Source organism: Nanorana parkeri, unplaced genomic scaffold, assembly GCF_000935625.1.
Source record: "Nanorana parkeri isolate BGI_ZX_2015 unplaced genomic scaffold, ASM93562v1 scaffold30, whole genome shotgun sequence".
Lineage (NCBI taxonomy): Eukaryota > Metazoa > Chordata > Amphibia > Anura > Dicroglossidae > Nanorana > Nanorana parkeri.
In genome coordinates, this window is record NW_017306298.1 from 2,290,788 (window position 1) to 2,304,725 (window position 13,938).

Genomic DNA, 13,938 nt, shown 5'->3' on the forward strand with positions numbered 1-13,938 from the left:
TATATATCTCTTTTATTTTTTTTACATTTTACACTTTTTTTTTAATAAATTAAGCAACATTACTTTTCTGAGCTTGACTCCAGAAGCTGCATTCGTATCAGTCTGTTCTATCTTGTATTGATCTATCCAGTTGAGGCAGTTCTACTGGTAGTAATGTAGCCCTGAGGTTTGTTGGTATGCAGGTTGTATGAACAGGATAATTCTAGGTTCGTTGAATGATGGCTCCTCTCGAAGCTTAGACAATTTGCCAGTAGCTTAAACTGTTACACAAAGCATACAGCTAGTTTCTATGTGTAAAAAGTTTGTTCCCTTTTTAAGCTAACGTGATCAACATTTGACATCACGTTAGTCGTTGCAGTCAAAGTAGAGGTGTCCAGTATGTCAAACCTTGGTGAAAACCCTGATGTCTGGGAAGCTGGCTCCAGCGAGTCGCCTGTATAAATTGGGTGAAATGCCTTTTAGGTAGGCAAACATTTGCTGATTCTCTAGCGTTGTCAAGGTGGGAGGCTTGCATTTTATAGTCTCAAAAGAAAATTGTGTGTATTCCAGGAGTACATTAATATAGCTATTTTATAAATGGGTCTGTAAGTAAATCAGTTTCTGTTTTCTGGGAAAAACCAAGAAGGTGCATCTCTCTTATAAGGACACGGAACAATAAAACCTTGACAGTTATGACACACCCGTTGCCCAACATTTGGCCCTGGGGTCACATGTAGCCTTTTGCTAACTTTTTTTTGGCCTTAAGGCCCTTTGGTTTTTTATTTTTATTTTTCTTACCTGTGTGCTTATTCAGGCAAGTAAAGGGAAAATGTCTCTAGTTTCTATAAAATGTTCAATGTGACCATCTCCTGTAGCATGCCCCTAGTCTTTGACCTGTTGGGGGTCTGCATTCTTTGAGCATCTCCTGTTGGGGTTCTGAGTCTCTGGCTGCTTTTGTGGCATTATCCGCTGAACATTATATGCTGCCCTTTGATGTCAGGGGCTGCATTTTAGGCCCCCTGCATGAAGTGGAGTACTACTGTTAGACCTCAAGTCTTGTCTTTGTGTTGCAAAGTAAGGCCCCGTTCACATCTGCAGGTAATCACATGTGCGATTGACTAGTAAACAGCCTGGGAATGACTGCACCTGGACATGGACTGTTTGGGGATCAAAAACGCTTAAAATTGTGTGACTGCTTAAAAAAAAATAAAAAATGGTGGTGATCCCTACAGCATTTCACCTGTCTTCCTAGTAAGTTTGAGTGTTTTCACAATGGACTGCTGTGAGCCTCTTCCCATTTATTTTTATTTTCTTTAAGCAGTCTTAAAGGTTAACCTGTACTGAGACTATGAAAGCTGCCATTACTGCCCTTATGAAAATGCTCCTTTCCTGGTTGTCATTCTGAACAGTTTTAACTCTTTAGTCACCATTAATGACCCCCCTGCTTTTATTTACCTTGCATAGCCAGAGATGAGCTTTAATGTGTTCTATCTTAAAACTAGATTTTGCACTGATTCAACTCCCCTCGATCTAGAAGTCCACTGGCACGAAAGCCTATGTAATGTTTGCTTTACTAGCCTGCAGACTCGGTTCCTGGAATATAGCAGCTGTCATAAGTACTGTAAGACACTATTCATTTCCAGCGACTAGCTTCCAGCCTGTGTGTAAATGCATTGTGACCTTGCTGTTTTGTTGACTAACCTGTAATCTGTCACTGGCAGGCATGAACAGGCCAGGTTCCAGTCTGCTCCTCTCCAGTCACAGAGCCTGGAAGATCTCTGGGATAACCTCAGTCTGACACCTGCCGACCCAACTCAGATGAATCTGCCCATAGACCTACCTCCCAAAGGTAAGTGCATATGGGATACTGAAGAAATACTTTTAAAAGCTTTTGGTGTCCCAAAGCCCAACTTAGTCATTTTATTTTTTTGGGACAAGGTGAGGAAATGTCCCCACTTTGCTGCCTGAGTCTTGTTTCCAATACGTATCCTTCCTGAAAGGAGTTGGGACAGGAAGTGGGAAGGTCACGATTTGTCTGCTAGTGGCAAGTGGTTAGCCTAGGTCCAGGTTTTTTTTTTTTTTTTATTGGTGCTAGTGCCCTGATGAGGAAATTTCTTCCCCTTCCTGTCCTAGTGTTGGGAGGAAAGATGGAGAAGTTTGCCCTTGTGGGACATGGGACTTTAAACTTTACACACGTTCTAACCTTTTTCCTATGCTGCCCACAACCAAGATGATTTTGGTTGGATTATGGCATATAGGGATCTGATAAGGTAATTCAGGGATAAGGTTTAACCTTATCTCCTACAATACAATTGATGTCACTGTCTAGGTGTTGGCATTTGGTCCTTGAACAAAATATCTGTCTGATGTTGGCCTGATTCACCAGTTTATAAAAATGTGACGTAAAACATTGCAACAAAGGGCAGCATTGAGAAGGTGAAAAATGGATGCAATCTGAAGCTTTCTTTGGAGAGGCTTCTCACTTTTGTCTACAGGACAGGAAGTGAAGGAGAATCTCTTAATGGGACACAGATGGCCTTTAAAGGACCTGACTGGTTTTTAACCATCCCGTGCCCTATTCATAATGGGTGACGGTGCATGACTTAAATACACTATTACAATGTCATCAACTGTCCACGTTTGGTAATTGTTACAAGCCTGTATATGAAATCTAATCCTAAAAATATAACCTTGTATCGAGGTAGGTAAGAAATAAATGACATGAATATATGCTTTTCGTTTTCGGTTGCTCAGTCTCTACTTAAAATTGCTTCCTATCAATACTGAAGGTCCTTATTTTGACTGATTACTTGTAATTATGAAACCGCTGGCTGATAGTTGGGAAAACTATACCCACTTAATAAAGAATTTAAGGAACCTGAAATATTTTGCCTCCAGGGCAAATCGCCTGCCAGACTAGTAACAAACCCTTCTATTGACCAAGACACAGTTTATAGCATTGTTCAGTTGTCACGTTCATTACAAAGTATAATGACGACCTCAGACAGTCAAGTGAAATTACACATAAACCCTTCCATTCATGGACTTACTGTCAGTTTTTGGCTTTAAGATTGTGGAAGGAAATCTCAAAAAAGGTCTCTTGTATTATAATAGTGGTGATTATAGTCTGCACACTGGCTTTTAAATGGAAGATGACACTTTGTTTATTTGTTCTACAGCACTAAATGTACTGTCTGAGTCCTCCAAGACTTTTCCAGTAGATGTTGGACTGTATGACCATGCATGATTTAATTGCATTGTGGTCATTCAGTACATGACATTCTAAAAAGTACTAGACTCGGAGGATAAAATGTTTTGACTGTATTTTCTACAGGCCCATATACACTACTGCTACTGTTCTTGGAGACAATTATCTTAAACTGCAATATAATAGGTTTGGATGTGCTTTCAGTCCAATGTTGTGGCTACATTACTTTCCTCGTTTTCAGGCTTTCTCCCTTATTTATTCCTGGTGATCCGATCAGTGACTATGTGCTGTAATTGAGTATTGACACCCCGGACAGTCTATAAAGCAACTTAGTCGCCCTAGGCTGCTCCTATTTGGACTCCGGATGTCTTTCCCTGTCTTCATTTTATAAGAGTTCTTTTAGCTGGTAGGTTAGCTGTTTCAGATCAATTTAGTGCACAGTTGGTGCCAGACTGAATTTCTTGCAGGAACAATATGTAGTGTTCTGTACTTCCAATGGAATAAAAAGACAATGCAGCCACAATATCAAAGGACCAGTAAGCTGTAATGTATTTAGTTCTTGGGTTTAGATACACTTGTTTTTTGTTCTTTTTGTTAAAATCTGCTCATGTATGTTTATTTTTAGTTCTTAGTGAAGTTTGGCAAGAACAAACTATACGCCGACTACTTCAGCTAGTGGACCTCCCAATCCTTGACTCTTTACTAGAGAATGCTCCTGCCACGTCTCAAACGGCGCCAACAAAGAATGAAGAGCTGATAATTACCACCCACTATCTGGACAGAGAGATCCTCAAGGCATTTAGTGACTCCCAGTAAGTGGCATGGCCCATCTTTTCTACTGTAGGAGATTAAAGAAATTCTAAGAAAATCGAACAATTTTCTTTTGCAGTGTAAAATTGTCCTGTGCATTTTAACAGATGGCAGTGCCAAGTGGGTTCTCCTAAGATGTGGGAAATTCCACCCTGTAGTCCAGTGCCAATACAGATCGGCCACATATTTACATTTATCCCAAAAATGTCAACTGGTTTCTGTGTAATCCTTTCAGTGTCTTGTGTGGTGGTTTTATTGTGTTGATTCCCTGCAGCTCTGCACATGTTCTACCTATTGCTTCAGGCAGTGTTTTAATAAAAGCTGGACAGAACAGTAGCAGAACCAGATCTACAACATGGTCTGGTAGTCTGTTGGAACAGTATCTTAAAGTGCACTTATGTTCAAATGCTAATATATAGCCTTGTTTAGTTGCTGGAATTGATGAGAGTAATTAGCGCTGGCCCATTTTACATTTCCTGGTAAAAATACGGCTCCAGAGTCATATGTGGGTGGGGAGGGTGCTCACCTCCTGATAAACTGGTATGCGTGATTTGTAGCAACCAGCTGAGCAGCTACTCGAGGGCAAAGTGTGCTACTGGGAAGGGCAGCATGAAGGAACTTTTTTTTTTTTTCTCTGCATTGGGAAGGTGAGGAGCACAGTTTTGCATTTACCTCCAAGCATTTACACTTTTCTTTTGTGGCAGGTCAGATGAATGGGTTTCAGCTGCAGTGGACTGCTTGGAGTTCCTCCCGGATCAAATTGTGGTGGATGTGAGCCGGAATCTCCCTGAATGCCCAGACAAGGATGGGTCATGGAAACTGCTACTGTTTGAGAGTATCAGCAAGTACTACAGTCAGAACAGGGTTCCTCTTGTCACCAATCCATTCTTTGACATTCACACGGGCATTGCTGAGCTTTTAGGCAAGTCTTAAAAATAAAACCCGAAACTGTATTTGCAATCCAGATTTCTTCTTTGCAACTTTTTAGGCGCTTGGTAGAGAAGTTTTTATGACCGTTGGCAAGATCTATCGTGGTTACAGTACTAGTCGTCCCAACAGCACAAGTCTTAACGGTAACGACCATACACTAACCTTAACACTGGTTTTGGTTCGAAGCTAGCTTGTCTGACTCTTTGTAATGCTTTAGTAATGAGAACTGTACAAAAATGCAACGTGAACCACTTTCAGAGAAGGGGTACATTAATTATTTCTATTTCTTCTAACGTATTCAGTTAGTGTTTCATAAAGTGTAGCCTCTCCAACTGGAGCTGCAGGGAAGGACTTGAGACCCACTTGTGGCTAAACAGTTATACATGCCCGCTTTAAAGGTAGTAACAGGGTTGAGATCGTTCCCCCCCCCCCCTATCTATAGGTGCTAGTGGACTACACCAGACACCCTGGGCACACTGATCTGGTGAAAGATGTTCAGACAATGATTTGATTGATGGCTTTTACCTTCCCACTCTGACAATCTATATAGAAAGTAGTCTGTGGACACCTGGCTATCAAACCTTTTATGATCTTGTTGGAGAATCCATTCCAAGACCATTTGGAGTTCAGCTGTTTTCAAGTGAAGGGTACTGAGCCAAGTCCATAAAATACTTTCACTTTGTGGAGGAACTCGAGTGGCCTGCACAGAGCCCTCACCTGAACCTTATGATCCTTTGGGATAAACTGGAATGCTGATTGCAAGCCAGGATTTATCACCCAACATCAGTAGGTGACCTCCAATGTTTTTTTCGTTGAATTGGCATTTAAAATGGTGTCTGCCTCAGCACCCTGAAAGAAAGGGTACTTGGCACACAACCAAGCTTCTGACTGTTCAAAATTTGTGTTCAGAGTACTGGGGATTTAGGAACTTGGTGTGCGGTGTAGAAGAATAGAAAAATAGGCCCGTGGAGAACTGCTATTATGAGATCTGTGGCACTTTAGCAGGATTTAGCCAGTTTAGTTTGCTTTAAAATGGTCAATTTCCTTTTAAAAAGACTGCACAAAAGCTTGCGCCTCCAGAGATGTTGCAGTGTTTGAAGTACATTATCCAGATCATGGTTACCAAACTATTTAATGGCAAATGACAAGCTGTTTAAATAAGTTACAAGAGAACGTGTGATAAGACCAAGTAATGCAGAGATAAAGTGCTTCAGTTCTGTAGAGGTGTTGTGCAAACATTTTATGTACTTTAGTGCTTGCATGGCTTCAGTGATTCTACATGCTGTAGGAGGATGTCACTCCAGCTAGCCAAGTTTCAGTACATTTCCATTTCTAATTCACCTGTATAATGGCAGCATTTAGCTCAGTGGATGTGTTACGTAGTTGATTTGGAAAAGACTCCATAGAGTTAAACCAAAAAGCTGTGTATTTTCTCATGCCCAAATCTGGAGGAAGGCAAAAGCGTTAGAAAAGGTGGCACAATGTGCTTCTGCAGGGAAAATGTGTTCAGATCCCCAAAGGCAATTGGATCTCACTGGATCAACATTCTACAGTATTATAAATGGTAATGCCAATTATGGTACCTTTTTAAGTGTGAAGTAACCCAATGGTTTTTTTTTTTAGAATCCATTTTAATGATGGCTCTCAATTGTATCCTGTCTTTTTTTTCAACACACTATAGATGTTGGAGGTCTGATCTTCATCTATATCATAACTGCTACAGATGCTCCGAAAGTCTAGGGTCTGTAGCAGGTATGGTATTTGCAGTGTGAAAAGGCAGTTCTAGATCACTGCACCCAACATGGTAGGTCCCTGTAGGGGCTGTCTATGACGGGAGAGGGCATTCTGTAGACTTCAATAAATTGCCATTTAATGTTGATGCAGCCAAGTTCTGTGTATTGCACTTGGATGCTTCAGCTACATTTTTGACTAACAAGCAACTATTGGGTGTTGCGGGGTGTATTCAGTCATGATGTATCAGCATCCTTGGTGGAGAAAAGGCTTCTGCAGATTCAATAGGCTTAATCTGCCCGTATAGACTACATCTGAGCAGCTCTTTACAGTAACCTTGAACAGGAATATGGAGAAGCATTCCCAGTCTTTTTAAAAACAGAGTAGCTCCAAGGATTGTCATTCTTGGTTTTTGAGAATCTACTTTGTATGGTAGATCTGAAGGATGAGCGTTGAAAGCTACAGCTCCACAACACTGGCTTGAATTATGGCCTACATGATGTAACACGTTTCATCAGTTGTGTGTGTGGTCAAACAGTTTAATTTTTGAATTCCTTATGAACAGTTGATGAATGCCGCTTTCATACCCAGTAGGGTGAAGTTAAAAATGGGTGGGGTGAATTTTAATCTGTTACAAGGCAGGCTGCGTTTGCATGCAGACTGCTCTAGTTAACGTCCACCTGTGCTGATCCTCCATTATGGAAAGAACTGAAATCCAGTGAATGAAAGGAGTGGACCAGGGACAGTCGGGCTGGGGAGGAAAGCTTAGATGATGCTGGACATCCTGCAGCCAGGAAATGGGATAGGCACTCTGACTTTATGCAGCTTCTAATGTACACTGTTAGAAGCTTGGTGTGCAGTGAAATCAAGAGTAAGCTTTTTCACTATGGGAGAGGAGTATATGTAAAACTATGGGAGACTGAAGGTTAGGGTTAAGTTTTTGCCATTTGCAGTCTTAATTTGGCTAGTTTCTATTTTTCTAGTCTTGTTTTTAACCAAATTTTTTTACTTTTTAGTTAACGGAAAGACCGAACAAGCACTGGAGGCCACGCAGTTGTGTTTGAAGCTCCTGGATTCCCACAGCCGGGAGGAGTTCAGACGTCTCCTCTATTTCATGGCCGTGGCTGCAGAGCCTTCGGAGTTTAGACTTCAAGAAGAGGTACGAGCTATGGGTGGATATAACATGTGATGTTTTCCGAAGAAGTCCAGGTAGCTGACACATTGCAACCGCCACCCAATGCTGAGCCAATTTTAATTCAGCAAGAATGCGTGGGTTTTTTTTTTTTGATAGCTTGGATTGTAGAAGAAAAAAATTTGGTCTCCCCTGTTTTACAGCGGTGCTAAAATGGTCTTTATATGTTCGTTTGTTGTTGTTTTTTTTGTCCAGCTTTAGTTGGTGCTCTTTATCTGCCTGGACTCACTTGGGTCGAGGCAATATAGAAATTAAACTTGCAGGACTGTTACTGGATGTTGAGTTTTGATGCTGCTTTTTAAATTTTTAAAGAAAATTTCATTCACCCTTAAGGCAAGAGAAATATGAGAACTGCTCAAAGAATGCAAAAGTTTTGTGAATTCCATACTGAACAGTTTGTCCATTGTCAAATGTGAGCAGCATTGGATGAATGTTGTGCCTAGGGGTAAATGCTCTTTCAAATAACTGATCTTTAATTTTTTTTTTTTTTGTTAGAGTGAAAACCGAATGACTGTAAAGAGGAAGTTCTCTCGAGCCATTGTCAACCACAAAAATCTGGCCAAGGGAAAGTCTGACTTGCTGGTGCTTTTCCTGCTGGACCACCACAAGGATGTGTTCAAGGTAACGGGGCTGAAATGTTTGGGTCATGGGAGTACCAGTGTTCTGAATGGACATGTTCTGTGACAGTGCCAAGTGCAATGTCCATCCCAATAACATGTGTCTGTGAAGGTTCTTATTCATCCAGGTTGTTGTCTAATAAAAAGAAAAAAATCAAGGCAACTGCACTTCCTGGTTTTTTTTTATTGTTTTTGTTTTGCTAGTCATCTGACTTTCTCAATTCAGAAGGGTGCAGTCTTTGAATTGGCTTCTGAATTGAGAAAGCTGTCGGATGACCAGCAAAATGTCCTAAAGAAAAATACAGAAGGTTCAGTTGTCTTGATTTATTTAGACAAGCTATTAACACTTTATTGGATGACCGCTGCTTTGGTTTGGATTTTGCTTTTGGCTGGAAATGTGTGGTAGTTGCAGGACTTTTATTGATGGGGGATAAAACTTGGTTGTAAATGTTTAAAACTAGAGGTGCACCGAAATGGAAATTTTAAAACAAACCCGAAATAAAAAGTCAGGCCGAAACCGATACTGAAAATGTTTTTTATTTTTTCAATGTTTTAAAATATATTTAACTTTTTTAATTTTATATTTATTTTCATCTTTTAAATATTTTTATAATTTTATATTTTCATCTTTTAAATATTTTTATATTACTTTTAGGGGCTTCGGGGGAAATATATTTTAACGGTCTAAACAGACCCCTGATATTTCCCTTTTTAAAATAGAAAAAGATTGAGAACAGAGTCCTCAATCTCTTTTTCTGTGTCCCCCTGTTATCAATGAACAGGTATCCTCTGAGTGTTCCTGTTCATTGATAACATGAGAACATTGTTTACTATAACTACAACTATGAATGAATGGGGGTGATGTAGATCACTTCCCATTCATTCATAATTGAGGATATAGTTAACATACCATATCCTCAATTATGTACACACTCAGCGATCACTGAGTGTACATTGCTTTTCTCTCTGACACTGTCACAGGAGTCTGATCGAGCAGTGTAGAGGAAAGACCAGCCTCCTGTGACAGCGCTGTCTCCGCCCCCACACCGCTCTGCTAGACTGTGGTAGGCGAGCGGTGTGGGAGGAGAGACGCCGGCCGCTCACACTGATCTCGTCCTGCAGCGCTCGGTCGGCGTCACTTTCTTTTCTCCCTGCTGGGACACAGAGCAGCGCCCAGCGGGGAGGAAAGAAACCAGGGATGCGCCGATGTATCGGCCGAAACATGGCTCTTTCGGCATTATGCCAAAAGTGCCATTTCGGCCTATTATATCGGTGCATCCCTATTTAAAACCATGCAAGAGGGGTTTGTAAGAGTTGTGGTGCAGAATTCTGGGAGCCTACATTTTAGGAAGAGTTTTTATTACAGGAATCTGATTCATGAGTGTGCCCTGATCACTCCGAGCCATGCCGGTTTAAGCAGGTCGTGACTATCCGTTGCTAGAATTCTCAACTTGCACAGTTTGAATTGGCAAACCTGTTTTTGGAGACTTGCAATTCATTGTGTCTCCTTTAGAAAATTGTTTTCTATTGAGTTGCAAAGCAGAGCTGTCTTGCCTTTTTTAACAGATACAACATTTTATTTAATTTTTTCGTATCGTTTTATTTAGATTCCTGGAAGTCTGCACAAGATGGTCAGTGAGAAGCTGGTGGCTATTCAACAGGGAAAAGACCCAGACAAAGACACAGGTAGAAATGCTACTAGATAGTTCCTTTTCCAGCCAATTGCTTTTTTTGGGGGGGGTGTCATATGGTATCTAGCCTTTAGGAACTTTACAGGGATGCTTTGAACCATGGATGGGCTATTTTGCAACTTTCCCCATCCATAATGGCGTTTTCTAGCGTAGTGGAGACCACTGCTTCCAGAGTGGCTTACAAATTTCATAAAAAGCAGTCTTAGTTTTAGTTCCTAGCCAAATCCTATTTCATTGTAGCTTGCAGCACATTCTCAGTTTGAGATTAAGACTGTATATTGGGAAGTGTGCAGGATAGTGTCCTTGTGTTTTTTGGTGACTGGTTATACTTTTAAAAGTATCCACCAAGAAAGTCTCGAAGGAACAGTTCATCACCCATCATTCTTCATTGCAAAGTAAAGCCTATAGAGCTTAGTTATTCTGCAAAGTGGTTCCTGTTACCAGTGGGGAAATTCGCTCACTTTAATCCTGGAAGCAATTGTGAATGAGACAAATCATTTGGAAACTATCTTCGTTCTCACCACAACAAAAGATGGGGATGATTACAATCGAAGATTTGCTTTCACTTCCTGATTCAGGTCTGGGACAGGAAGTTAAAAAAATTCAGGGACTCCGTTGGCTTAAATACTGGTTTTAGCCCTTTTTTTTTTTTTTTCCTTTAACTCTATATGAAATGCTAAGCCACCGTTCACACCTGAGACTTAAAGTGAGTTTCCAGGAGGGCTTTCACTCAGGTTTCAAAGTTCTGTTGGGCCCATTTACATCTGAATGATATGCTGTCGCTCAAACTACAGGATCTTTCAGACATGTTCATCAATTTTTCCCCCAATAGACTTAATAGATGTGTGTTGCCTTACAGCTTGCTTTCTGCCAGCTAAACAAAAATGCTAGTCTGAAAACGCTAGTCTGCGAAAGACCAGAGACACTGACTATGTTTGAAGGGGGCCCTAAATGTAGCTATGACGTCCAAGGGTAGAGATATGCAGGTCATCGCTTTATACCCTAGAAGCTAGCTGTGCCTCAGGAATTGCTTGATTTAAAGTATACTTGCAGCCTTGTGTAGATGTGTTTTTGGACTTGCATATGGCTTTTTAATTGTTGGCTCTTACCAGTGCTAGGTGCTGAAGCAATCGTTAATACACAGCAGGGCTTGTAGTGTAAAGATGGGCATTATGGGATACGTCTACAGGAAACCTAAAAGTGCGGTTTTCTAAATGTGTTTTTTTTCCCTCAGGTTATACCTTTTGCCAAAAAATGGATAGAAGTGAATTTGTTTCTTCCGCACAAAAAACTACACGGACAGAACTGTGGACTTTATTGAGGACTATATATGAGAACACTAAACTTTCCCCTAAAGAGAAAAAGCGTCTTCTGGGTCAGTTCTACAAAAGTCACCCGGATATCTTCATTCAATTCTTTGGTGACAAAGTCAGCACTGTGTATACGTAATGTATTGTAAATATTGTAATAACATGTAAATGTCAAGTGTTAATATTTGTATATGTTTGTTTTGCACCTTAATAAAAGAAATGGCTTTTTTAAGTTTGAGAACATTATGTGCATGGCCTTGAGGGTGCCTTTCCCCTCTGTGTAGGGTCTGTCTTTCCAACAAATGATGTACAATATGGACAGACGTTTGGAAACATGACAATCACACCTACTTGTATGTGGACACTCCTCCAAATTACATTCATGCATTTCCAGTGGAAGGTTGTCATTGCTACAGCATACAAAATGTCTGAAGGTTCTCATTCATCCAGGTCATGGTATATCTGTAAAAAATAAGTCAAGCCAACGGGACTTGCTGTATTTTTCTTGAAGATGTTTCACTGGTTGGATGACCAGTGAATTGTCTTAAAGAAAAATACAGCGAGTCCAGTTTGCTTGACTTATTTGTTTTACATCATACAAAGACAATGGCAAATAGTTTGGGGAAGGTTTTTGTGTTTGATTACCTGTGCTCAGATCCAGGGCTATAATATGGTTTTATCATTTGTGGCGGAACTTGAGGGGCCTGACAAACTTGATCCCAACCCTACTGAATACCTTTTGAGCAATTACTCTTGGTTAAATGGGCACAAATTCCCTCAGACACTATCCAAAATCTTGCAAAAACTTTTCCTGAAAGAGTAGGGACTGTTGTGCTCAGTTGGCGCTTAACTTTAGTTTGCAGGCCGAGCATTTTTCAAAAACATTACAGCTACACATGGCTATAGGCCTTTTGGATAAAGATTTCACTTCTCATCCTTAACGAGATGACCCCCCCCATCAAATGCTAAGTGACTATAGCAGGCAAAGCTGAAACTTTTAGGCGAAGAGAAGGGGGGAAGGCAAACCTCACTGTCAGAAGGGCCCCACGTTCAGCCTCACAGGAGAGATTTAGAAAATAAGGCATCTAGGCTTACCATCCTGACACTGACCATGTATGTCTTGGGCTTCCACAGGACACCTGTGAGTCAAGGTTACCTTGGAAGGTTGCCACATAGAAGTAATTGGGTGGCTTTGCAGGCACCCTGATCACTTCTATCACAAAGCTGGAAGCTGCATGTTCAAAAAGACCATTTTTGCAGATGCTACTGCAGCTATTTGCTTCCAGAAATTGCCTTACGGGGGTTAAAAGGGTAACCCCTCATTCACTTATATGCATTGTGGGAGTGCTTGTGATGCTGTTGGGTGTGCTGAATGGGCTACAGCACTGGTGTGAACAGGGACTTGGAGAAATTGTCAGTTTGCCCATTTTCCTAATGGCTCCCTCCCCACCTCCATTCTCTCAATTGATAGGCCCAAATGCTTACATGGGGGTCCAGTGACATTATCCACCTGGTAAACTTCCACACCAGAGCTTACTCGGAGTGGACCCCTACAAAAGAGGTGAGGAAGGAGTGTGGACAGTGAATAGATCACTGGGAACTGGAGGGGGGGGAAAACTATCAGGAGGTGGTCACTCTGGAGAATTGGGTAGATGGGGTGGCTTTTGGTAGTCATGTCTTAGGCCTCTTGTGACTTTTTTTCCTCCAGGTCCAGTTTTGGCTGACAGCGTTCTATCTACAGAGCTTTATATGCACTGCATAGTCTGCAGTTTCTTCCGCTTTATTTTACCAGACATGTCCCAGCATATTTAATCCTAGTTTTATACAAGTGGTTTTATTTATATTCTGCTGACCCATGTGTGCTGGCCTTGGTGCACCCACTCCCAGGCTTCAGGCTGCCATCTGGGATGTTCAGATTCTTTCAAAGTATTCTTGTAGTGGGTTGAAAACAGATTAATCCTTCCTGTCTTATGCTTCATCTGAAACTGTACAAACTGGCTCGTTAACTTGGGTTTGTCTCACGAAATTGCTGAATTAAAACGATTACTAAAAGTATAGGTAGAGCTTAAAGCGGATGTCTTTCGTATATGAATGTTGACAGGTTTGGTTAAAGTTGTAAAAGGAGCACGCTATACTGTAATTCTTTTAAAATGTTAAACACAAGCTTCTTAAACGAGACCTTAAGGGAGATTCCAGGGCCAGAGCCTCACTAAAATGCATTCCAAATAGTTCAAACACCTTTACTAAGGCGTGATATATGATGTGGTGCCATTGCAGGAAAAAACTAAAATGTGAAAAGCTTGTTAGGACTAGCACTTCCATTTGAGATCTGTATCCCATGCTCAAGGGTGCCTCAAAGCAGCAGGTTTGCTTTAATCAATTCCCAACCTCACCTTCTCAGCAGCACATACCTTTTCTTTGCCCTTCCCCACCAGTCTGTTTAGTTTCCAAACTCGAAGGAAATACTCGC

The 13,938-nt window shown here is 41.0% G+C and overlaps 1 protein-coding gene across 1 annotated transcript in view; it reads left to right on the forward strand.

The window, feature by feature from the left end:
* DEPDC7 (DEP domain containing 7) overlaps window positions 1–13,938 on the forward strand; it is a 20,421-nt gene that overhangs the window by 6,243 nt on the left and 240 nt on the right. The window contains exons 3-10 of the mRNA XM_018567757.1: window positions 1,701–1,828; window positions 3,813–3,999; window positions 4,702–4,919; window positions 7,675–7,817; window positions 8,346–8,471; window positions 10,075–10,153; window positions 11,393–11,613; window positions 13,796–13,799. Coding sequence (XP_018423259.1) covers window positions 1,701–1,828; window positions 3,813–3,999; window positions 4,702–4,919; window positions 7,675–7,817; window positions 8,346–8,471; window positions 10,075–10,153; window positions 11,393–11,607 — 1,096 coding nt within the window. The 3' untranslated portion in view covers window positions 11,608–11,613; window positions 13,796–13,799. The remainder of the gene's footprint in view (window positions 1–1,700; window positions 1,829–3,812; window positions 4,000–4,701; window positions 4,920–7,674; window positions 7,818–8,345; window positions 8,472–10,074; window positions 10,154–11,392; window positions 11,614–13,795; window positions 13,800–13,938) is intronic.